The sequence below is a fragment of the Pagrus pagrus genome (assembly GCF_965226575.1).
Source record: "Pagrus pagrus genome assembly, chromosome: 14".
NCBI classification, from domain to species: domain Eukaryota; kingdom Metazoa; phylum Chordata; class Actinopteri; order Spariformes; family Sparidae; genus Pagrus; species Pagrus pagrus.
This window is the reverse complement of record NC_140198.1, coordinates 12,679,731-12,703,339: the sequence shown is the minus strand read 5'-3', so window position 1 is coordinate 12,703,339 and position 23,609 is coordinate 12,679,731. Positions and strand designations below refer to the sequence as shown.

At 43.4% G+C, this 23,609-nt stretch overlaps 2 protein-coding genes across 2 annotated transcripts; one reads left to right on the top strand and one right to left on the bottom strand.

Annotated features, from left to right (window-relative positions):
• Window positions 1-81: 81 nt before the first annotated feature.
• LOC311269826 (septin-5-like) lies at window positions 82-5,572 on the top strand. The gene is made up of 13 exons (XM_084374264.1): window positions 82-271; window positions 755-826; window positions 2,636-3,019; window positions 3,163-3,259; window positions 3,433-3,519; window positions 3,737-3,860; window positions 4,030-4,164; window positions 4,285-4,402; window positions 4,497-4,598; window positions 4,694-4,790; window positions 4,926-5,088; window positions 5,218-5,320; window positions 5,399-5,572. The coding sequence occupies exons 1-13, from the start codon at window positions 236-238 to the stop codon at window positions 5,540-5,542; spliced, it is 1,662 nt and encodes a 553-aa protein (XP_084230390.1). The 5' UTR covers window positions 82-235; the 3' UTR covers window positions 5,543-5,572.
• Window positions 5,573-7,340: 1,768 nt separating this feature from the next.
• On the bottom strand, window positions 7,341-23,271 carry mntb (MAX network transcriptional repressor b). Its single transcript, XM_084374263.1, has 6 exons — window positions 22,935-23,271; window positions 18,716-19,301; window positions 18,578-18,619; window positions 18,142-18,253; window positions 11,849-12,041; window positions 7,341-11,345 (listed from the first exon to the last, which is right to left on the bottom strand). The coding sequence occupies exons 1-6, from the start codon at window positions 23,206-23,208 to the stop codon at window positions 10,534-10,536; spliced, it is 2,019 nt and encodes a 672-aa protein (XP_084230389.1). The 5' UTR covers window positions 23,209-23,271; the 3' UTR covers window positions 7,341-10,533.
• Between the last annotated feature and the right edge of the window lie 338 nt (window positions 23,272-23,609).

Below are 23,609 nucleotides of genomic sequence, written 5' to 3'. Positions count from 1 at the left end.
ACGAACTTTACGTTACCAAGGTTACAAACTGTAACGACCTACAGTTTCCAAGGTTACACAGTGCTACGAACATGACCTTAGCAAGGTTACAACGTGTTATGCACACACACTAGCATTTAGCAGCTGGCCTGTTTTTACTTTTTGGAAGAAAAAAAAAACAGCAAACGTGGATTTTAGTGTTTTGCTGTGAGCCTCATTGTTGCATCTGTCACCGCTGGACTTTGCATATTACTCCATGGCTATGTCGGGCAACACTTCAAGCGACAGAAAGGTGAGGCGAGACATTCAGGAACAGGGCTGACATTAGCTAGCTACATGAGCGGCACAAATTAGCTTAAGTTTGGTATGAGCTAATGTTCACAAAATCATGTAAAATTGATTAATAATGTTTTTTGTTCTATATATAATGATATAATAAGAATCATTGCTACTTTTGGCAGTAGTAGCTGCTACTGTTAGCATCCTGCACTAAGTCACATCACTGAGCTAGCTTGTTAATTAGCTTTATTAAGCTAATAAAGGGGAATATCAGCCTGTGTGGCTCCACTTCGCTGCACCGTCCTCTACTTAAATCCAAGTCAGAGCGACAAGACTGAGCGGACTGTACCCAGACACACACACACACACACACAGAGAGAGAGAGAGAGCATATGCCTCGTCAACTTTTATTAGCTTGTGTGTAGTTCGCTCTTGGCATCACCAACTAGAAACGCGGCGAGAGTTAACCCATGTTCTGCCTCTGGTCCGAGGGCAGTTGGGGAAGCCGATATTATGCAGCCCATGTCGTCTCCCGTCAGGTTCCGCAGCAGTAAAAAAGACTGTACAGGTACGTGTTTACCACTAACTACAGCACTTAAACACACCTAGGTCGCATCAGCGGTATGTTTAAATACTAGTTTCTGCTATTAATAATGTAGCAGCCTATAAGATTCCTGCAGTGGTTTATTTATGTATGGTACTTATTGTCATTTTAACGACATTTTTGCACCTTACTGTATTTCTGTTACTTCACTATTGTTAGACCTCTGTCCATATGTGTGATATAGACGACCATCTACTACTTTTTAATCTAGTTTTAACTTGTTGCTTTATATTTATAGTTGTGTTTACTGACATCAGGAGTCTGATCATAAAGCTACTTACTCAAGGACCAATAAAGTATTATAATATAATAGTCTCAGCAACAAGTTCAATAAGTCTTTCTGCAGTTATATTGACTTTTTCTTTTACAAACTGTACATTTTCTCCCATATTTACATTTTCTTTGTCTCTGCTCAAAAACTGCAGCTTTCTCAGAAAAAGAGGTAGGACATGTTTGTAGACTAGTGTTTAATGATAGTGTTTATATCTTGTGTTTGTACGTGTGTGTGTGTTTAAGAGTTAAGTCTCTAACCCCCACCCTGTCAGAGCATTAGAAGCTGGGTTAAGCCTGCTGCAAAGCTTTGTGGGTAATGAGAGCTGACAGGTAGCGGGACGCCAGATGAACCCTGATCAAGCCAGCAGCAGTGTGTGGGCTGTGTTGTTCTGCTGTCTTTAGACCAGGTCAACAGGACAAAGTGAGTCCGGAGAAATGTGTGTCTCCTGTAAAGCTCGGCTGTTGACTGATAACAACTATGACTTCAGTCTAGTTAGTATATCTAGTGTGACCCTAGTTTTTACTACCCACCTACTGCAGACTGTCTGCTGTTGTGTCCCCACCCTGCCTGGACAGATGGATGAAGACCTCTGTAATGTATAATGAGATCACAGGTCAGGACTAATCAGTGAAGAAAGGGTGTAGTCAGCCACTACAACAAAAGACAAAGAAGACTCATCGTGTCATGTGCTCAGAGAGCATGGCCCTGACTGAGTGGCCACCTGTAGTGTTATCAGAGTGTCATGCCAACAATTTATATTTTAGGTCCAGTATAATTATTCTTTCATGGATAAAAATATGATATCTCTAACAGTCTCATACTCGTACTGTTGCTGAGGGAAAAAGGAATAAATCAAAGTGGAATTGCCAACATCTTGACTTCTTAGTGCCTTGCGTGGAATAATAATCCTTTGTAACTGCTCATAAACGAAGAGACCATGCCTAATGGTTTTCCCTTGTTAAAGGTGGGGTGAGCGATTCTTGAGAAAAATAGTTGATTGTTGAGTCTCATTCCCAGTTTGAGAAATACCAATACTTTGGGTATGTGGCTTGATCCGAGCCACTATTGTTTATTGTTTAGTCTCATTCCCATGTCCGACCTGGGAATGATCAACTATTTTTTCTCCTGAATTGCTCACCCCACCTTTAACTGCCCATTTTAGGTTTTCCTGCGCTTGTTGGCTTTCTGTCTGTACCTCAGTTTAGACCCCACATTGTATTAAGTAGTAATGTACAAACTGCAGCAATATTGTGTTGCCACCGCAGGGTTTGCAATTTCCTCGCTTGCCAATTTCTCTCCCTTGTCTCACTTGACTGCAAGCCTGAAAGTTCATTGTACTGCATTTCAGGTCGGATCTTCAAATATTTATTTTATCAGTTTACCAAGCAGATTGGTAAACAGCAAAGACACATTATTTCCTTTTTAGATTGGATTAAAAGTGAGTTATATTTGTGAGACTTTTGATAAACCATATAAAACTTTGCTGCTTCCTGTCATAGTTTTCCGGTCTGTCCATTGAAGACCAGGAGGACACTCAGTTTCCTTTTGCCATGAGGGATCTGCCTCCTGTCTCTCAGCCTGGCGAACAGCATCAGACGCCAGGCCATCATGCACCAGTCAACCATGAGGCAGAAGGAACAGCACCCAACGGGAGACTCCCGAGCCTTCCCGGGACTCCCCCCCTGCCCCGTCCCATCCCCTGCCACCCTACTGACTCTCCGACAGCCCCTCCAAGAGCACATCGTGTTAGACCGGATGCAGAGTTTCAGCCCATGCCACTGAGGAGACAACTCGTATCTCAAGTGTCTCTGGACTGTCCGCCCAGCCCGTCCTCGCGACCACACAGCCCTTGGGGACGCTCTGACCCCTATGACTCTCCAGAGGTTTGTTTCCATGTACTTTTGTTCTTCTATGATGACGTTCTATGATGAATGGAGCAGTGGCGATGGTATAATTGTATTGGAAGAGAAAAAAAATACAATAATATCCCAGTATTTACTGTGATATTTGTGTTTACTGTCTGCAGGATCAGGACAAGGAGTATGTGGGTTTTGCCACATTGCCCAACCAGGTTCATAGAAAGACAGTGAAGAAAGGTTTCACATTTACGCTCATGGTGGCAGGTGAGTCCTCCTGTATGTCTGGTAGACTTCTTTTTTAAAAAATCTTGTTTTTATGCAAATGTTTTGCAACTATATATGTATAAATAATTATGTAGTTTCACTGTCAAATGTGATATTTTCCTTGTGCATCTTCAAGAATCAGGGTTGTAAAGTGCCTCTGTTTCTTTCTGTAGGCGAGTCTGGCCTTGGTAAATCGACACTAATCAACAGTTTGTTCCTCACTGACCTCTACAAAGACAGGAAGGTTCCTCTTGCACAAGGTGAGATAAGCGTTATTATTTTATATATGTGGTCGATGGAAATGACGTAGGAAAGCAGCTGTAAACAAGCTATGTAGATATGTGGTCTTGCTGCAAAATGTGAAGTTGGGATTACTTTCCGGCCTTGAAGTGTGTGTGTGCTCTTGAACATGTTTGTACACACTGCTAACTTGGTGCCTGTGTAGATTTAGTTACTCACACATGTATGTGTCTGCAGAACGGATCGATCAAACAGTGGACATCATCAAACACACAATTAGCATTGAGGAGAAAGGAATCAAATTAAGACTCACCATCATAGACACACCAGGGTTCGGAGACGCCATCAACAACACAGAATGGTGAGGTCATCAACATGCACCTGCAAACTCAAACCAGCTTGACCCAGACAATTTTGGAGCGTAGACAGGCTCCAAGGAATACGCTTTTATTTTGAAATAGCTCACGTTATAAATTGTCAGTTCTCCATCAGGGTTGTTTTTTCACTCAGATTTTATGTGTTTGCAATAGCTGGAAGGGAATAGAAGACTACATCGACCAGCAGTTTGAACAGTACTTCAGAGATGAGAGCGGGTTGAACAGAAGGAACATCCAGGACAACAGAGTCCACTGCTGCCTCTACTTCATCTCTCCGTTTGGCCATGGGTACGACCGACAACACGCAAATACTGCACTTTAAGCTAAACTAGTGCAACACTCCCTGTCCAACCTGTCTGTATGTCTGTGCTCACACACACACATGCGTTTGTGTTACTCTCCCGTCAGTCTTCGACCTATGGATGTGGAGTTTATGAAGGCCCTGCATGAAAAAGTCAACATAGTTCCCATAGTGGCCAAAGCTGACAGCATGACACATGATGAGATCTGCAGAAAGAAAAGGAAGGTATGAGATCATGAACACACACACACACACACACCACTCTCTCTCTGTCTGGTTCTTTCAAACATTGTTGCTTCAATGTGTTGATGCATTCCAGATCAGAGAGGAGATCAAGCAGTTTGGGATTAACATCTACCAGTTTCCTGAGTGTGATTCAGATGAGGACGAGGACTTTAAAACACAGGACCAGATACTCAAGGTGCATCTTTTGACTTATTCTTTTCTCACTGGTGAATTTTGCTGCCTCGCCCGCATTAAGACTGACATTGTTATTGTTTTTTCTTCACTCTGCAGGACAGCATCCCGCTTGCAGTAATTGGGAGTAATGTTCAGGTGGAGAGTAAAGGGCGCAAGTGCAGGGGTCGCACCTATCCCTGGGGTGTGGTAGAAGGTATCACGCACAAACCATTTTCATCTTAATTTCACTTTGTTTTTACAAAAGCTTTTACTGTGGAATGTTTCACTTGGGTGGTGTATGTAAAGGTTTATGTGTAGTTTTGGTTCACTTTGTCATTGCATTGGTCAGTGGAGGACCCGGCTCACTCTGACTTCCTGCTGCTGAGGAACATGCTGGTGAGGACGCACATGCAGGACCTCAAGGACGTGACCCAGGAGACGCACTATGAAAACTACAGGGCCGAGTGCATCCAGAACATGACACGCATGGGGGTGCAGGAGAGGAAACGCAGGTGGGTGGAGGCAGGATGTGGTTTGATTGATTGATTGAACACACTTAACCTCTAACAGTCTTACTGAGACAGATGTTCACAAAGACTATGTTCTTCTTGAATGCATGTTGGTGTGAATATGCGTCTTAGTTTGCTTGAGAAGTGTCGAGATGTGAGCGACGCAGATTTTCCTCTGCCGCTGGCCACCTTTGACACGGACAGGGAAAGAATCATCTTTGAGAAAGACGAAGAGGTATGTCTCTCTTCCTGCCTCTTTCTGCCTTTAGTTACTCAGTTAATGAGGTAATCACCAATTCTGTTATCTCTGTAGCTGAGGAGGATGCAGGAGGTGCTGGAGAGGGTTCAGGAGCAGATGCAGCAGAGCCAGAGAGCTGCTGCTGATTCTCCCATAATCCCCGCAAGACAGGAGGTCAACAAGGAGCAGCCAGGAACGCAAAGGAGGCCATGTTTATGAAGCCTTGAATAAAAAGGAAATCAGCCATAATGCATATAATCCTTGTTTGATTGCTGTTCTCCAACACAACTTAAAGTCAGAGAGACTGGACTCATTGTGTATCTGCACAGAGAGGCGTATGATGGGTAAACTATAAATTTACAGTTTAATCAATTGATCAATCTTTATTTGAAGAGCAGCAATTCACAACAGAAGTTATCTCCTGAAACTTTACAATTGGAGCAGTCTCTTTGATGAATCTATATACAGAGACCCAACATTTCCCGTATAAGCAAGCGCTTGGTGACAGTGGCGAGAAAAAACTGCCTTTTAATAGGCAGAAACCTCAAGCAGAACCAGACTCAATGGCTGGCGGCCATCTGCCTCGACTGGTTGGGTTGAGAGAGCGAGAGATAATAATAATGACGATGCTGGTGATGATAATTTGAGTCACGCAGGACCACAGCAGCAGGGCTAACCACGAATCCGACTTAGTAGCATGCATTAATGAGACATGAAATGTGTACAGCTAGAAAGGAAGAGAGAGGAGCTTAGTGCATCATGGGAAGTCCCTCCAGCAGTGTAAGCCAAGGAACTTAAAAAAGAAGCAAGGGTCATTATGTCACCAAATCTTGCTTTGGGGCCGGACTGTCGTGTTGGTTGTATTGAAGTCAATGGGAGATGCATGGAGAAACACATTTCAACCTAACATATCTACATCGTATGACTTCAGATGAAGAGATGTCTGCAGAAAATGAAAATCACACTTCAGAGCTACTGATTTTGTTATCGATTTTGTTCTTCTGTTGCTTGAATTTGTGTGCTCATGCTGCTGTTCGGGGTGTAAGTGCAGTCTTAACAGTGGAAATCGGGACTTGCCTAGTTTGATCACAATAATTTGCAGCCCTGAAAATCATTTGGAGGGAAATCTGTGGTTAACCTACTTCCTGAAGTGTGTTCTTTCATTTTCTGGAGGCCTTTCTTTAACAGAAGTCATACGATGTAGATATGTCAGGTTGAGCTGTGTTTCTCCATGCATCTCCCATTGACTGTCACCACAGTCTGGCACCAAAGTTTTCTGGGTCTAAGCCTATGGCAGAATAGCTAAGAGCCTCTACTCTGAACCACAAGTAACCCTGCATCCTGGGAGCGCAGTGTTCGAGTGGGGTAATAGGGTACTATGATGTACCTTTAAGGGCTTTGTGTGTGAGGAGGATTTTAAATACTATTCCTTACAGGAGGCCAGTGCAGAGAGGCTAATATGGGAGAAATATGATCTCTAATATTAGTTCTTGTCAGCAGCAGCAGCATTCTGGACCAGCTGGAGAGTCATTAGAGACTTATTGGGGCGGCCTGATCAAGGTATAATCTTGGTGGTTATTATAAGGTGACATGTTTTCTTACGTGCAGCCAGGAGAAGGATGTCCCGGCATTGAGCCTTCAGTGTTGTGTTCAAGAGCACTTCAGCAGGTCACACCGGCTCACAGCCAGTTGGAAGAGTTGCTCTGCTGCTATAATGAATTGCTTATATTCCATTTGTCTTATGGTTGTGTTCCAGGACGTCTTGATAAATAACCTTCGTAGTGATGTAACACTGCCATCTAGGGGTCATTGTAGTGATGTTGACGGTTTTTAAATATGTAAACTACATTTTTTATGTTTCGTTACTTGTGAGTGGAATGTTTTTCTCTCGTTTTGTATTTTTAATCTCTTCATTTTGCTGTTTCGTAAGAGCAAAACATCAATAAAAAGCTTTCTCACTTCAGTTCATGTCTGTGTTTATATTTTACAGAAGAGCAATAAACACAGGAGCAAGATATGTTGTAAATGTAATAAGATTTATTAAGAATCTTTATTATTTCATCAGCATAATTCTTCATCATTAATATGTTGTATCCATTATCATCATTGTTATCTTAAACAGTGGACAGTTAGATCTAAAAGGCAGCCCAAAGTGTACAGGCGATATATAACTTAAAACTTTCTCCATAGGGAAAACATGTTTTTATATTCATATATAATATCAATGTAGCATGAGGTCCAAGATCCTGCCTGCGTTATACAGTATTGTACATGGTCCCAGAAATACAACGGAAAAACAAAACCTTTAAACAAAAGAAACTAAAACGGCAATCTACATGCAAAACGAAACCAAAAAGAAACAAGCATTTTAAAATTTGAGAATACATACACTCATATGCCAAAACGTGCATACCATCACAAATTCACAAAACTTTCATACGTACATACAAATATTACAAAACTCAAATTGAATATTAGACATTATTGTGTTATCAAGAGCAACTTTTTTTTGTTTTTTTTTTAAACATTTTTCCACTCCATGTCTCAGTCCATGTCACAAAATGGAAAACTTAAAAAACATTAAAAAAAACAAACAAACAAAAAAAACAAATAGGACAGTAAATCTTTGTCTCTTCCATTCTTTCCATGTGTCCGTGTTTTGCCAGAGTTGTCACAGTGTTCAGGAAAACTGAGTATAGGCACACACGATAGCACCCAAGCAGGCTCATACCATAAATCACCTCTGTGTAAAAAAATAGCTTGCTTGCCACACACACACTCGCACACACACATCATACGCACATCATGCACAGGGCAAACTGTATAACCAAAAAACAGAGCCATGCTACAGGTACAGTAGGATTAACTATAGTACAGAATATAAAACATATTGAATACAGTCACATACACAGACAAGACATACAGAAACAGCAGAGGAGGCGAGGAGCAGATCCACGCAACATTGACGACGTATACAGACACCGACAGGAGGTTTAATGCGACACGTATAGGCTGGCAAGAAGGCGGTGAAGCCGTGAACGTTTTGAGTATGTGCACATAAACACACATAAACATACACACACAGAAAAGTGGGCGTCACAACAGCTACCATTTTGAAACTCCAAATTACTGTCAAATTATTCTTCACAAAGCTGCAATAACATTTTTTCAGTACTTTTTGTGCTATTTCAAGACCGTTCAGTGAGAGAGAAGTATGTCTCTGTTTGACAAAAAAAATCTTAACTCAAGCTTTTTCTGGAGCTTTCATCCTCATCTCACTATCTTCTCAGCAATTGGAGTTTGTCACGTGACAACAGCTCCATACTGTGTACAATACAATGCCGTATGAAACCTGAGTTGGGAGTATTTCTTTCATAGATCTGCAATGATTAGTCAATCAAAAGTAAATCAATTGCAAACTCATTTGATTATTTGTTTCAGTAATTTTTTTAGTGAAAATGTCAATTATTTTCTAGTTCCAGCTTTTGAAATGTAAGGATTTACTGCTTTTCCTTTCCTGTTTGTGATAGTAAATGAAGAGTCTTTGGATTTTACACTGTTGGTTGAACAGAAGAGGCTATTTGAAGACGTCATTTGGGGTTCTGGTATACAGTGACGAGGATTTTTTTCACAATTTTTAGATTAAATAATCGATTTATTCTGAAAATAACTGCTTACGTTAAGATTTTGTTTGTCAAACTACTGTTTAAACTGTATTGTGCCCCGAAGTGGTGTGTGAGCAACATCAGCATGAGGTCTGGGATGAAGCAGCAGAGGGAGCTGTTGCATTAGAGTGAAGAGGATGAAAACCTGCATCGCTCTACAGCGTGTGAGGGGAGACGTCACTCATGACAAGAGGAAACCTGTCACTGAATGTTTTGAGAGCAGTTAGCAGTGGTTGTACAGGCAGGCATTCAGGCATCTGAGATACGCAGACAACTTTCTGTGCAGATCCTTATTCAACATGATGCGTTACTTTACTGCTGTCTAAACAGTTTATATCAGGCCTCGATGTGGCGGAAAACATGATCTCAGCTGATGAGAAAACGCATTAAAAGCCAACGCAATGCAGACACAAACATTGCTGGGAGTTTTAAAAAGATTCTGGCTGGTTTCCTGAGCTTTTTTTTCTTTCTTTTTTTTATTACAAAAATCACCAGTTATTACCAAAACTTGATAGGAATTGATATTCTCAAATGACAAATTTGAGTAACTCTGATTTCTCACTGTGAATAATCTCAAACTTGCTGCACTCCTTTTAAATCTCTATTTATTGTGGCTTCCTCAAAGGAAATCTAACTCTGGGCAGTAATCAACAGGCTAAAGGTCATGTTGTGTCTTGCCAAGACTTCTCCACAAGGAGAATCATCCTTTTGTCGTAAGTGCAGATTGGATCCAGTTTCATTATGAACTCTATTTGTAAGGTGTTTGGTGCAGTGCAGTGATCAGGGACCTTCATTTGGAAGGAAGATGGGGAGGGCTGAACAGTCACTTCATGTGATAGAATCACAGTGCAAAATCAAATGAAAAAGAAACTGGAAAGCAATAAATTAGGAACTTCTTGCCTTCCTGAACTGCATGGTCTCCTTCACACTCTATCAAAGCCCTTTCCTGTGTGTCATTAACTCAGATTGAGCCGCCTCCTCCTGCTCTCAAACAAATCAGTGACGTTAATCCACCAGAATGTCCCACATGACATCATGAATATATGACTACAAAACGGGCACGTACTGTATCACCATACAACCTGACGACAAACAACTCTCTCTCATGTGTTTTCTCTCAGTGAGTGAATGAAAAGTTAAGGTAAATCCTTGATGCCTGAGTGTGAACTGAGCTTATTATGTTAGTGCTTCTGGTTGTAAAGGAAGGAGAGAAGGAAGGAAGAGAGGAAGGAGAGAAGAAGGCAAGGAAGGAAGGTAAAACAGAGGTCTTTCTTTGCAGCGCAGACAAATGTCACAGTCTTATTTTCACGAACAATGGCCTGACCCACTCACTCTGCTTTCATGTTATTGTTCACAAACTAACATAGCTGTGACCAAAATATCTCTGGAGATATTCATCACATTGTCCAAAAACAGTTTGTTTTTTTTGTAAATTTTCATGTGTCCGTCTCTCAGAGATACTCTGCTATTGATTATAGATAGGAGGGTCAAGTTCTGAATCATTCTCTCCTTCTCCTGTCTTCCACCCCAGCTGTTTTTGCTCTTTCAGGCCAGTTTGAGCGTGCTGACAGGGAAGGTTGGGACAGTAACCATGGTGACAGGGTTGAGGACGGCAGCCTGTCCAACCAGCTGTGGGTGGGGGGCCAGCACTGCCGTGGGCTTGCCTATCGACGGGTTCCCCTGGCTCATCACGGCTGCGCTGTTTACCTGTGCTCCGTTAGTGTTAGCTTGAGGATTGGCCTGGACGTGTGGCAGGGTGTGATGGGTGAAGGTGTGGGTGATGTGGCCCACCATGGTGGGCTGGGAGACAGACACCCCCTGGGGGTAGAGGGTCGGCAGGTGGGATGGAAGCGGACCTCCCAGGTGAGCCACCGGGTGGACGGTGATGTGTCCGATGGGCTGGGCGGCTATCTGCTGGTGAGTGGCGGTGGCAGCTGGAGCCGCCGCAATTGGCTGAGGGGTGGAGGAGGTGGGGCCAGGCGACGGGGCGATGTGCGTCAGGTGCTTGTGATTGGCAGGCAGGCCATGATTGACAGCCTGGATGACTGACGGGTGGGAGACGGCGGCGTGAGCGATGACGGTTGGCTGGACCTGCATAGCAGGAGGATGAACTGGCATCGGAGGGGGCGGACAGGGGGCCGGAGCAGGAGCAATGGCTTGAGGGGGAAGGGGAGCTGAGGGGGAAGGTGAAGTCAGGACACCAGACAGAGGCAGGGCTGCGTGCTGGATTGACAGGTGAGTGGGGAGGAGCTGCTGGGCTTGTATGATGGGAGGTGTTGGTTTCGGGAGGGACGTGGGAGCAGGAAGTGGAGCTGGATCGTCATCGTCAATATCCTGCTCAAAGTTGTCTTCTCCTTCTGTAGAGCAGAGAGGAAACTGTTAGTCATGACGTGACGATACATGAAACAGTGCCATGGTTGTACTCTGTCTGTGTCGGGCTCCAGACTAACTTTTTTCACCACTGTCTGGGAACTATCACTGAGTATATGCAAACCAAACCAAACCAAACGATGCGCTTGGTTCAGTTTGTTATTTGCTAAGCGACAGTAAAACATACATACTGCACATAAAGTTAAATATAAAAACCCTTTTGTCCTGGAGGCGTCCCAGGGAAGATTTTTTTTTTCTATCATCCCTGGGATGAGTGGACAACATTAGTCTCAAGTCCACCGAGAGACAGTCGAGAGGTTCACTGAAATTCAAACCAAACCATGAACTACATTTCCCCACCTCCCCTATTAATAAAAAAACTTTATCTGCTGTTGACTTCTAGCCTCTTGTGATTAGTTCTGTATAGAGTACCAGGTATGCAGGTTATATATAAAGTGTGCTGGAGAGTTGTTGCATCTCATCCCTGTACCTGAGGCAGTGGACGTGGACGCCTGGTCATCCTCTGGCTGGATGGTCTGTCGGAGGACTCTATCAATCTCGATGACATCCATACACTGGCTGAGCTCGTTCTTCAGCTCGGCCAGCCGCTGCTGCGTGGCGATCTTCTCTCTGGCCAAACGCTCCATCTCGTGCTCATACTCCTTCTCCTTCCTCTTCAGAGTCTTGTAAGGGAGACACAGACAGGAGAGTAGATGAGGATCTCTGGTACATGTAGAAATTCTTCTTCGTCACTAAAACTGATCTTATACTCTTCCTTGGGAATGTCACAACTTCCTGTTAAAATATTAAAAAGCATTTCAATAAGGCAGCTCATAAAACAGGGAAACAGGCCAATAAAACTGTCTCTCATAAATAAAGATCCAGGCCACGACTTGAGAATTAACCTTATGTTGAATCTATGACACTAGAATTAGTTTTAAATATCTACTGTGCAAAAAGCTGACAGAAAACAGAAAAAAAAATTCAGACCAATTTCTCTTTCTGTGCAGTCTCAGCCACATTTCCCCCCGCTTGCAAAATCCTGAAACACAGCGTTCTCCAGCAGGAAGGCAAGCATGCAAATTCAAGCACGTTCACACTGCTTTCGTCTGTATCATCTACTTAAGCTCCTCCTATTTCCTGGATAGCATGCTTCTTTTTTTTTGAGAGAAAGGGATCAGAGTGGGAGTTTTACTTTCACCTATTACTTAAGTTCATCATCGTCTCAAAAGTTCTGATGTCACAGGATTACTGCAGCGCAACAATTAGTCACATTTGGCTGATGATCCAAAGTATTCATTCACAGCACGGCACGGTCATGCACTGAATATGTTTGCGGTTTAACAAATGACACGAGGGAAAAAAAATCGCAGCAGGAGGCACAAAGAGAAAGAAAACTTAATGAAAGAAAGATCCAGAGAGACCGAGCACATTTTTTCCAGCCTCACCACCCTGTCTCTGTGACCCAGTTTCTGTGTGGGTCAGCTGATGCATGAACACCAAATAGTACGACGGGCTAAGGACATTAACAGAGATTACAAGGAAAGAATGAGGAAGAGGGGGGAGGAGGGAAAAAGATGGCGAGGTGGGAAAGGAATCGGGCTATAGGATTAGGTCGGTAAACAGAAACCACTAAGTTTTTGCTGTGTGCAGCTGGTTGACTTCATTACATTTCTGGAAACTCATTCAAGTAGACTTGTGGTAAATAGTCAACATCATTTTTTGGGGAATAAAGTTCCCTGCCTAACTGTTGCAACCAAAAAGAAAACATAAACACAGGATCCTGTTTACTCTCTGCAGACATGTGGCAGCCTCTCACACATGCCCACTTTCCTCAGCGCTCCCGTCCTATTTCTCAGCCCTCTTTGCTCCAACAGCCCCGAGCCCAAACCTGCTGAACTCTGCAATCTTATAACAGCCTGGCATTTCTCATTTAACACCCTCCCCTCTTCCCATAATTGCAGGGGCAGATTTTAGGGATCATATGTGAAAAGCAGGTGGTTTTGGAAATTACAGCAAATCCGCTCAAGCATTTCCAACAATTACGTCATAATAGTCTTAACATCTGACAACAGATTTAAACATATCCGCAGTTTGGCTTTTGTCCTGGCTGGTCAGAGTCCTTCCTGTTCCGTGTCAGTCACCCTCTTCCACATTTGTTTGTTTGTGTTGCCTTCATTGAAACTTCCTTCCTGTATACATGCCATGTGTAGGAATACAAAGTGTCGTCCAAATGACAAATAATATTGCCGTAAAGAGCGTGATTTGCAGCAAATTGAATTATACAACAAGTAGTTCTGATCAAGCAATCTGATTGGTCAGCGAGACATTTAGAACATGCTCAAATCAGCATGACGGCACACCTTACTCACCACTAAAAATATTACTCCATGCTAACGTTATAACTGCCAGAGCTGGAGCAAAACCAATATATTTATTGTTATACACAGGGTGCAATTTGTGAAATAAATCAGAGTGGGATGGGTTTGAAATGTTTTTAATCATGAAAATAATTCACAAACCACAGTGAGCCTATATCATCTCTAGTTTGGCTATTTTTCTAATAACTTTTATAGAATAATAATGAACTTTTGCAAAGCTCTCCAACATACTTATATAAGTGATTCATTGGATTAAGTAAGTTAGTCCTATTTTATTAAATCAACTCTCTTTATGAATATAATTCATCGTGCTGCTAGTTTGCTGTTTGACTGCCCCCTTAATGCATGTGCGTGCCTCCCTTGTGTGCAGCGAGCCAGAGTAAACGCTATTTGAAATTTGAAAATGTTTTTTTTTTTTAAAGGTAAAACGTTGAAAAATATGGATCGAAGCAGAATATACATTAGATAGAAAATGTTGTGAATCTTTTTTTTTTCCAACACAATTTCAGTTTTGCACTTTTTAACACTCAACGTAGTTCGTGGAAATGTTTGGATCACACAGAAACTGTTCAACCTTGATGAAATGCATCCTCCGTCAGCTGAGCCGGCGAACAGGGCGCATAGCGCTATGAGCTAGCTTGATACATGTGTAGTTTGCGCAGGTAGTACCTAAATTTGTCCGTGTAAAAAAAAAATTTCAGCTGATATCTGAGTTAAAACAAGTTCTGTGTTTATGTGCGTATAATTATTCATTTGGGAAATCCCATGATCTCTACAGAGCACTAATGTCACCTCAAGGCAGACTCAACAGGCTAGAAATCTGCTCTGTTGCTAGGTCGCTACTAAGGGTCGGTCTACTTGCTGACGTAGTAAACTAAGTTTCATTACACGTTACACTTGTTTTGCAGTTATTAGTCAGATCTCATGTATTTCCAAGGAAACAGAGATAACCCTAGCAAAAAGGTTTATTTTAAGTTAATTGCTCCACAAATAAATTTGAATTATATATTTTATTTTGTTGGTAATAGCTGCATTACTTAAGTGATGCTTTCGAACCGAGCCTACAAATGATGTTAAAGCAAGCCCTCTCATCTTATATTGCTTAAATAAACAATAGAGCATACAATGAAACAACACATCTTCTCTTTGATTTCTTTTCTATTTTTGTTTAAATATATATATTCTTGGCTTTTTCATGGCTTTATTTGATAGGACAGCTTAGAGATATGACAGGAAATGGGAGGAGAGAGGGGGGATGATGAGCAGCAAAAGGTCCACAGGGCAAATTAAAACCCTGGGGTGAACACAGCCTCTGTACATGGGACACAAGCTCTACCAACTGAGCTACCAGGGTATCCCAAAACAATACATTTTCTATTGTCACACAATATGTATCGCCATATCACACAGCCTTGTGCCTTAACATATCATCTATCTAGTGTGTTTGCTGCATATGCACATTCACTGAATACACTTCATTACAAAGCATGACACTACTGACACACATACACAGACAGCAGATATTCTTTGAAACACACACACACCATCTAGCTCAAGCTGGCCACAGAGGAACTACAGCTGCTTCTGTGTGTGCGCCTGTGCACGTATGAACATCATTTCAAGGTCCTCGCCTACAAACCCAGACACCATTAGGCCTGCAGCAAATCACCAAGGAAACAGCTGTCACCCATAGCAGTTTCCTTGGCAACCTCATCCGTGAGGATTTGGCTGCTTTGTAAAAAAAAACATAAGGAGCTATCTAATTGGGTGAAGCATCGGGGTAATTACATGTAAGGAGTGATGTGACTGGACGCTTGCCAGTCTGGTGCGTCAGATCACTCCCAACCCGGCCCCTCCTCCTCCTCCTTCTCTACACTTTCATCCAACACTCCCTCTCCTTCCACTCCCCCATCCATCGCTCCCTCGACACCCTTCCCCCCCTTTCCCCGGTCCTCCTCCTCAGCTTCATGTACACCTCCTTTATCTTTCCTCTTTCAACACGTCCCCTCTAATAAAAAAAGGTGAAAATGACTCAACTGTGCTGTTATTTTTGGCCTGACAGGTGTCTTTGCCCTAAACACACATGCATCTGTGTTGACGTGTGATCTTCACAAGGTTGATATGAGGACAAGGATTGTCTGTTAGGACTGAATGGAAACACTTCAAGTCCTGAGGGCTCACATTGGTGCTCCATCATCCATAACCATTGACAAAAAGACCAATAAAAGCAAGATTTGATTGGTTTGGTCACACTCATACACACTCTCTCATGCAGACAAACATGGAGGAAAGGACTGACTACAGCGCCCTGACCACCTGCTGCCCGTTGCTATGGTAACCAAGTGTTCCAAGACAGCAGGGACGAGATGGACAGAGATCAAGACGAGAGATGGCCGGGGGGAAAAAGACAAATAAAATCTGATAAAACTGTTGCAACTCGCAGCTTTTCCACTGTTATAAACCCTGCTGCACCGCTCTGTTGGTGCACCCTGTGCTGCACACTGTGTCTGCAATCTAACGATGCAGAGCAAATCAGAGTGGGCGAGCTTCGGTGACGTCATCAGGCTTGCGCTAGCCATGTGCTCAGATCTCACATGGCTCTCAGAGAGGGAGCGAGACTGAGGTTTAAATGAGGAGAGGTACCGCGAGAGGAGGGAAAAAGAGAGGGGGCGAGTCACTCATCTACAACAAAAACCTGCCGGGTGTATGATAGATCAGAGGAGAGGGAGCGCAGAGAAACATACTGAGAACTGGCTGAGCATTTCACTTTCAATTCTAAGGTTTGGTAATGGTGCAGCTGTATAAGATTAATTTAGTGATTGGGAAATAATTTCAGATAATTGTTATCGACTCTCTGTAGAGTCATATTGTGTCTATATCAACAAACCGTTCATTTTACATTTACAAAGACAAAAAAGGCATCTTTAGGTTTTACAAATGTGAAGAGTTTTGTGAAAAGCGATGCATAGGAGTGAAACATTTCAATGACGTTACATTAGTTTAGTTATTTTATGTGTAGTTCATATTAAATTGGCCATACAGTGTTATTGATAAACATTCCTACTAATATTGTGATGTTTTCAACCATATTGCCCTGTTAACCAGCCTATGCATGACGGTGTCTAACACAGTACCTACTGTTAGCTGTGGCATTACTCTACCCTATGCCCTCAATGCCCTTGATAATTTCCAAGAGACTACAGGAACATCAACAAATTGCTTGCTGTGTCCGACGACAAACACAAAATCCCCATTGACAATCATATAAAATGGAGAAAAACAGCAAATGCCTAAAATCTGAGGAGCTGTGACTGTGAACATTCATGCTCAATTAACTGTCCATTTCCAGCCGACTGACAGACTAACCAACTAACACTCACAGCTCCAACCATTATGCTGTCGGCTGTTGGGATTTGTTTTCATGTCCGCTGAACAGAAAGACCAGTCCGCTGCACATCACTTTTTAAACTTTCCTCAACCTTGGCTCTGCCTCATATCAAACCAATCACCATCTCCTATCACAGACTGCCTCGAATCCTTCTGATGTGTGCTCCCTGCAGGTTGGCTCAAGATCATGCAGCCAGTCTCGTTATGAACAAGCTCTTCCCTCTCATGGCCTAATTTAGCTTCTTCCACTCACTCCCCTTTGCATATTCCATTGAACTCAATACCATGAATCCTCTCCTACGCAAGAAAAGGAACCACTGCATCTGGCTCCAGGCGGCAACTCATTCGTGCCACAGTGCAGAAGTCCTCCATCGTTTATCTCTGTAGACTAAAAACTCACCTCTCCAGGCTATACAAGTTCCCTCCTCCACACCACCCTCAGCGATGCAATGTTAGTATCCAACACAACTACAATATGCTACAAATCTTTCCCCATATAAATGTTACTCACATCCTTTCCGGTTATTTAGTTCTTCTAGGAAAAACAGCTCCTTTTCTATTTCATAGTACATGACAACATGAAAACAGGATGGAGTTACACAACGTTTCTAACAGATAAGAATCTCACTGAAACACTAAAAATGCAAACTAATGTTCTTAAGAAAAGTAAACTTCAAAATGAGTCATTACATTGCATAGACTCAGGACAACAGTGGATTTATTCACTGCTTTCTTATAGGCTGATTCACCAGTATTTGGCAGATGCCATATCATAGTCACAAGAGTCCAACCAACACAGAACGGCTTAATGGCCAACAATACAGGCATTGTTTATCAATCACACTGGACCGAAGCCTGTGCTGTTCCCAGAGCAGAACCAATCAATTCAAGACCAGAGAAAGATGAAAACAATACAATGAAAAACAAGTAGTGAGTAGTGCCCAGAATATTGTGTCAGACCGCACCGGTGTGTAAAAACTGGAGGGAAAGCTGAGAAAATGTATTGAAACTGTACCTGTATGTAACGCAACGCGCTACGGAGAACGCTGAGGTTGGAGGTTTTCTTCTCGTCAACATTTGGAACGTTCTTTTTCAGCGTCTCAAAACACTCTTTGAGGTGCGCTCGCCTGAAACAGAGAAATGAGAAAGAGTCATTAGTCTTAGAAGATATTCATTTGTTAATTAATCGATCATTTGCTTGAGAGGTTCACAAAGTTGTTTTCATTAAAAGAGGCCCCATGACTCAAATTTTACATGCTTGATAAAGATTTCATGGTTGTGTATAGGTTGAGGAAGTGCCATCACCCTAGGGCTGTCGAAACTCTTACATACCTCACTACATACACAGAAAAATGTGTGTATGTGGTGGTCAAGCTCACAAAACAGGGCTTTTCTCCTTAATTCCTGATGAATTAACTGACTGAAGAGAATTTCACAATATTATCACCAACCTGTTCTTCTCCAGTTTATTATGCACCTCTCTGGTCCCCGCTCTGTAAAACACACAATAAATGATTAAATACAACCATAAACACATCTATACTCTTATATCAACTTTAACACTCACACACACACACACACGAACTGACCCTCCGGGTCTCCTCTTTCCTTCCATCCCCCTCATATCCTCCATCGTCACTCCATTAGGCCGTGGCTGGGACGTGGGCGGGGCTTGATGGGGGACCAGTGCATGTTGAGAGCCAGAGCCATTAGTGCTGATGGAGGTGGGGTACTGAATCTGAACCTGAGGCTGTGATTGGCTAGGCTTTGCACCAACCAGCTGCTGACTGGTGTCTACCTTCATCTGGGGGGCGCACAACAGGTGAGGAGAGGTCGGCTGCTGCTGCAGCTGTGGAGGGGAGGAAGCGTTCTTGGCTGGCGGGGAGCTGTTGAGCGACGTTGCCGCCGTAGCAATCTGCGTTGTAAGCGGGAGGGGTGGGACCGAGGGAGTCGCTGTGACAACTGGGACCATTGGGATGACAGCGATGGGGACCTGAGGAGGTGGGAGAGATGGGGGCGGAGGGGCGGGAGGCTGATGCGGCGGTTGACGGTGAGTGTCATCACTCCAGGTGATGTGGTTGGCTCTGACTGGCTGAGACAGAGAGGTCACAATTTCCACACGCCTTGACTCTGCCTCCCTGTTGATTAGCTCTTTCTCTTTGCGCTGCTCTTCCTCTGTAGGAGGCAAGAAAAGGAGATGCAGAAAATGAGTGAGCAATGGAAAATAATGCAAAGTAAGAAAGGATGAGAAGTAAGAGGAGACAAACAGAAGAGTCAACAGTACAGTGAACACAACCTGGTCTCCATTCAAATTTAAGGAAAAATCATGACTCTGTTCCCAGTGTCTTTCAATCCCTAGCAAACAGTATGTGACCACATTGATGCATAGACACATGCATAGACACACACAACATCCTGTTTTTAATAAGTTATTAACCAATATCCAATAAATGACAAAGCTTCGTTTAGGCTATCTTTTTAGCTGTTTCATTGTTGTGCTATAGATCACTTTATCAGTGTGGATGGCAAAACGTGCACAAACACACACAAGGAATGATGTCATTGGGGAATCAGATCATGTGGAGGGGGGGGGTTAACTACAGAAATTGTCTGTGTATCTGTTTCATGGCTGGAGAGAACACCCCTCTGTCTGCCCTGTGATTGGACCGCTTCGAGCATGCTTGTACCCCGGGGCTACGTCAGGGCCGTCTGACCAACAGCAGTGGACTGTTGTCAAGGATCCACTCTGCTGCTTCATCTCCAGTTGGCACGATGACAACATATGACTGAAGCATCGTCGTAGCACAAAAAGCAAAAGAACAAGCCTAAGATAGATTTTTAAATATCACATGGTAGGCCGGGAATGTTCCCACGCTCATGGCACGCACACACACAGGCACACACACACACACACACACACACACACTTAATGATATGAGTGAGTAGTTACTGCACAGCGTAGCAGGCAGACTCAAAGCAATGTGGAAAGCCCTCAGTTACCATAGAAACACGAACATTAGAAGATCCCAGGGATTCCTCAAACTTGCACAAAACCAACACACAGCCCGGCAATCACCACCATTATAGACCTGAACAGAAACATCACACGCCAACATGCCTGGTTGCTTGTTAAGTAACACATTTTACTGCATCTCACCATGAAACAGCAAACTCCCAGTGACGCAATTTCCTCTCACCCGGGGGCAATAGTTCACCTCAGAGAAGGCCTGCACAGTTAAATACTGCCCTCATGATGATGTGCACAACAAATCTATTACACTGCACTTTTGGAAACACATGTGCTTTTTTTATTTTGGGGGATTTGACAACATTCAAATTAGGACACTATTAATAGTGCAACCTCAGAGTAACACCATAAATCCTGACGACTAATTCCCATTATTGGCTGCATTAATGAACAATAAAGTTGTTTTTGAATCTGAATTATTCATGTGTTCTCATCTCTTGGATCTCCTGCTGAGCAGTGGAAAACAGACATACCACTCCCTCTTTTTGTGAGGGAGTACTGGATGGGAGCTTATCATAGCACTTTCAGCTGAAAGAATAATTTGATTAATTGGTCAATTGACAAATAAATTGATTTACAATTTGGATAATTGATTAATCATTTCAGTGATTTGTCAGTCATTATGTGGTTCTAAGATCTCCATTGCAGTGGACACATTTCACTATTTTCTGACATTTTTACAGAAAAAAAGCATTCATCAGTTAACTGAGAAAATAATCATTAGTTGCAGTCACACTAGTATTGTTTAGGGTTGGAAAATATATCCATATTATATCTTGATTGTGAAATGCAGTTATATATTGTCTCAGATTTTCGATAGCGTTATATCGTGATATGACATAAGTGTTGTCTTTTCCTGTTTAAATAGCTGCTTTACAGCCAAGTGATGTAATTTTCACACGTGTTTCACACATATTTGTAATACTCGCCTTTAGTCAGTGGGGATTTAACTCTGCAATGCTGATGATTATTTATCAAAAATCTCATTGTGTTAGTATTCTGTGAACGCACCAATAGTCATCCAAACAATATCAATGCAATATTGAGATTGAGGTGTTTGGGCAAAAATACTGTGATATTTAATTTTGTCACCCAGTCCTATAATTTATGAAATGCATTTGAGATTTCAAATTATTGAGAAATACATGACGCAAAAAATAGTTAGGGATATTGGGATATGGGTGCATATATACGCAATAAAAGTCAAATGAAATGTTTTGGGGGGACCAAAAATAATTTTAAAAAAAAACACTTGCCATGTGGTAATTTTCAATCATATTACAAAACATCCCCTAAAATATCATGAGTATGATTTCAGCTCTACTCTTAAAGATGCACTTTTTTCCACATGGAGCAAAATGAAGTTGCAAAACTTAACACAATTATTCTTTGTTTTGTTTGCTAATGACACAAAAAAGCATACATAAAAATATGCTAATAGCTGAGAGTATGTTGTTGCCCATTTCTTTTTCCAGCTTGTGTACTACAATCTAATCCACACACACACACACACACACACACACACACACCATGCTCCAGATTGTCAGATGCACGCAAACGTAAATTACATAACTCCTGCATTGAGAGAGGCTGGGCCGCGGTGGGGGTGAGCAGGCTGCCCTACTTACCCCCCTTCCTCTCTCTCTGACCCGCCACTGTCAGTAGTCTGAATGGGAAGGGCGGGGACGATGGGTGCGTGCGTGTGAGTGTGTGTGTTTGTGTGCGCGTAGGTGTGTATCTAAGAGGAGGGAGGGGAGGGAAGGGGGGGTTGTGTGCACGTGGTCGTTGTGGGTGGATCCTAGCACGCGGTAGGGTAAGTATGCGGGGGGGGGTTGATTTGTCTGACACGTCATCAGAGAGGGGAGAAACACAAAAAGCAGCCCCCTGTCTGCTTCGGTCGAGCCTGTGATCGTTACGTTTATTGCCAACTGATCGGTTTTGAATCGATCGGAGGAACACTCACACGAGTATTTCATGCGCTCGCGCGCATATACACAAATGGGACGGGGTGAGCGCGTGAGGGCCCGCCCCAGTGTGTGTCATAAGATAGCTGAGCAATGTCAGGGTATTATGTAAAGAGCAGCCTCTGCTCGCCACCGCCCTGCCGGTGCTCGACGGACAAAAAACTGGGGCAAATCGATTCTGAAGAGACTCTTTGATACGGAGATACGTGACGTGTTGAACTCTGTTTGAAATAAAACTGATTTTAGCTGAGTTTTGGGGGGGTATATTTTCGTTTTTAGATTAGTATACTGCAGAAAAAAGGTGCACACTCTCAAGCTAGCTGCTCCATAACAAAGATTCAGTCCATTAATGAACCACGGTTCCTGACAGGAACTCCTCTGCAATGTCTCACACACTCACAAACACACACACACACACGCGTACAGCCAGTCACTTCAGTGTGGAAACTGTCTCTCTCTCTCTCTCTCTCACACACACACACACACACACGCCGAGAGCGCGCAAAGTAGTTCGCAAAACAACTTTGACCGTTTCCGCATTGGGGGAAGACAAATGTGTGCAATGAATAACCACTCGGGAATTGCGGATAGTTCGCAGTGACTTCGGTCGCTTTTTTTTTTGGCATGAACCCAGGATGATTTACAAAAAACTACAAACGCTTCCGTTCATCATAGGCGGGTCGGTTGAAAATGCAAACCCCAGCCGATGATAGTAACAGGCTACGGTGCCCGAAAAGGCAGTTTAGGATGTGGCACGGACTGTTAGCGGGTGTCATGTATGTTCAGCACAATGCACCAGTCCGCTGATGAACTTACCACGTGTGATCTGTTGTTGCTGGGCTTGCCATTCCAGATATCTGGCCGCCTCCAAAAGTGTATCGATGCTCATTGCGCGTAAACCCTCACGGCAGGCGACCCGGTGGCCCGGGACGGAAGGAGGAAAAAGACCGAGGGGGTAGGTAGTGTCCCGGTAGGAAGCGCCGTATGCACGGTTCACACTCGCGGGCCCGAGCTGTCCGTCCCCTTGTGTTTCTCCTGAAAGCAAACGGGCGATTTTTAATCCGGCCGAACTGAAAGTAGATCCTCGCATACGTAAAAAATAGGATTGCAACAAGATGGCGATGAGAGCACGGGAATACACACAACAAGGCGAGTCGTGTTCTCGTCAAGGCCCGCCCCTCCCGGATTCCTGCCCCGCCCTGTTACTACGGCCTCCGACAAAACCCGGCGACCGCATCGCTCCCTCCGACTCCGCGCTCGACCACCGTGAACCCTCCCAGCTCACAGCGTTGCCCTCGTACTTTCACTAAAACCTCTTCTGACATCCCTGAGAGCAAAAAGTACTCACGGTGTCGTCGCGTATTTCTGTGCCAGTCGCGAAAGGGAAGTCCGCTTCGTGCCGCCAGTCCGCCATGTTTTCGTTCCCGCCGTTGGCCCGCAGCGCATGAAGAACAATCAGGCAGCAGCGAGCCAATCAGCGCTCAGAACAAC

What these genes read in the sequence shown, in the direction of transcription:
- LOC311269826 (XM_084374264.1), top strand. Translation starts at nt 236, where the DNA reads ATGGCTATGTCGGGCAACACTTCAAGCGACAGAAAG. An exon ending in ATCTCTCCGTTTGGCCATGG is followed by an intron (nt 4,165 to 4,284) that starts GTACGACCGACA and finishes CTCTCCCGTCAG; the next exon opens with TCTTCGACCTATGGATGTGG. An exon ending in GTGCAGGAGAGGAAACGCAG is followed by an intron (nt 5,089 to 5,217) that starts GTGGGTGGAGGC and finishes TATGCGTCTTAG; the next exon opens with TTTGCTTGAGAAGTGTCGAG.
- mntb (XM_084374263.1), bottom strand. Translation starts at nt 23,208, where the DNA reads ATGCGAGGATCTACTTTCAGTTCGGCCGGATTAAAAATCGCCCGTTTG. An exon ending in GCAACAACAGATCACACGTG is followed by an intron (nt 19,302 to 22,934) that starts GTAAGTTCATCA and finishes TGCCTCCTACAG; the next exon opens with AGGAAGAGCAGCGCAAAGAG. An exon ending in GGAAAGAGGAGACCCGGAGG is followed by an intron (nt 18,620 to 18,715) that starts GTCAGTTCGTGT and finishes TGTGTTTTACAG; the next exon opens with AGCGGGGACCAGAGAGGTGC.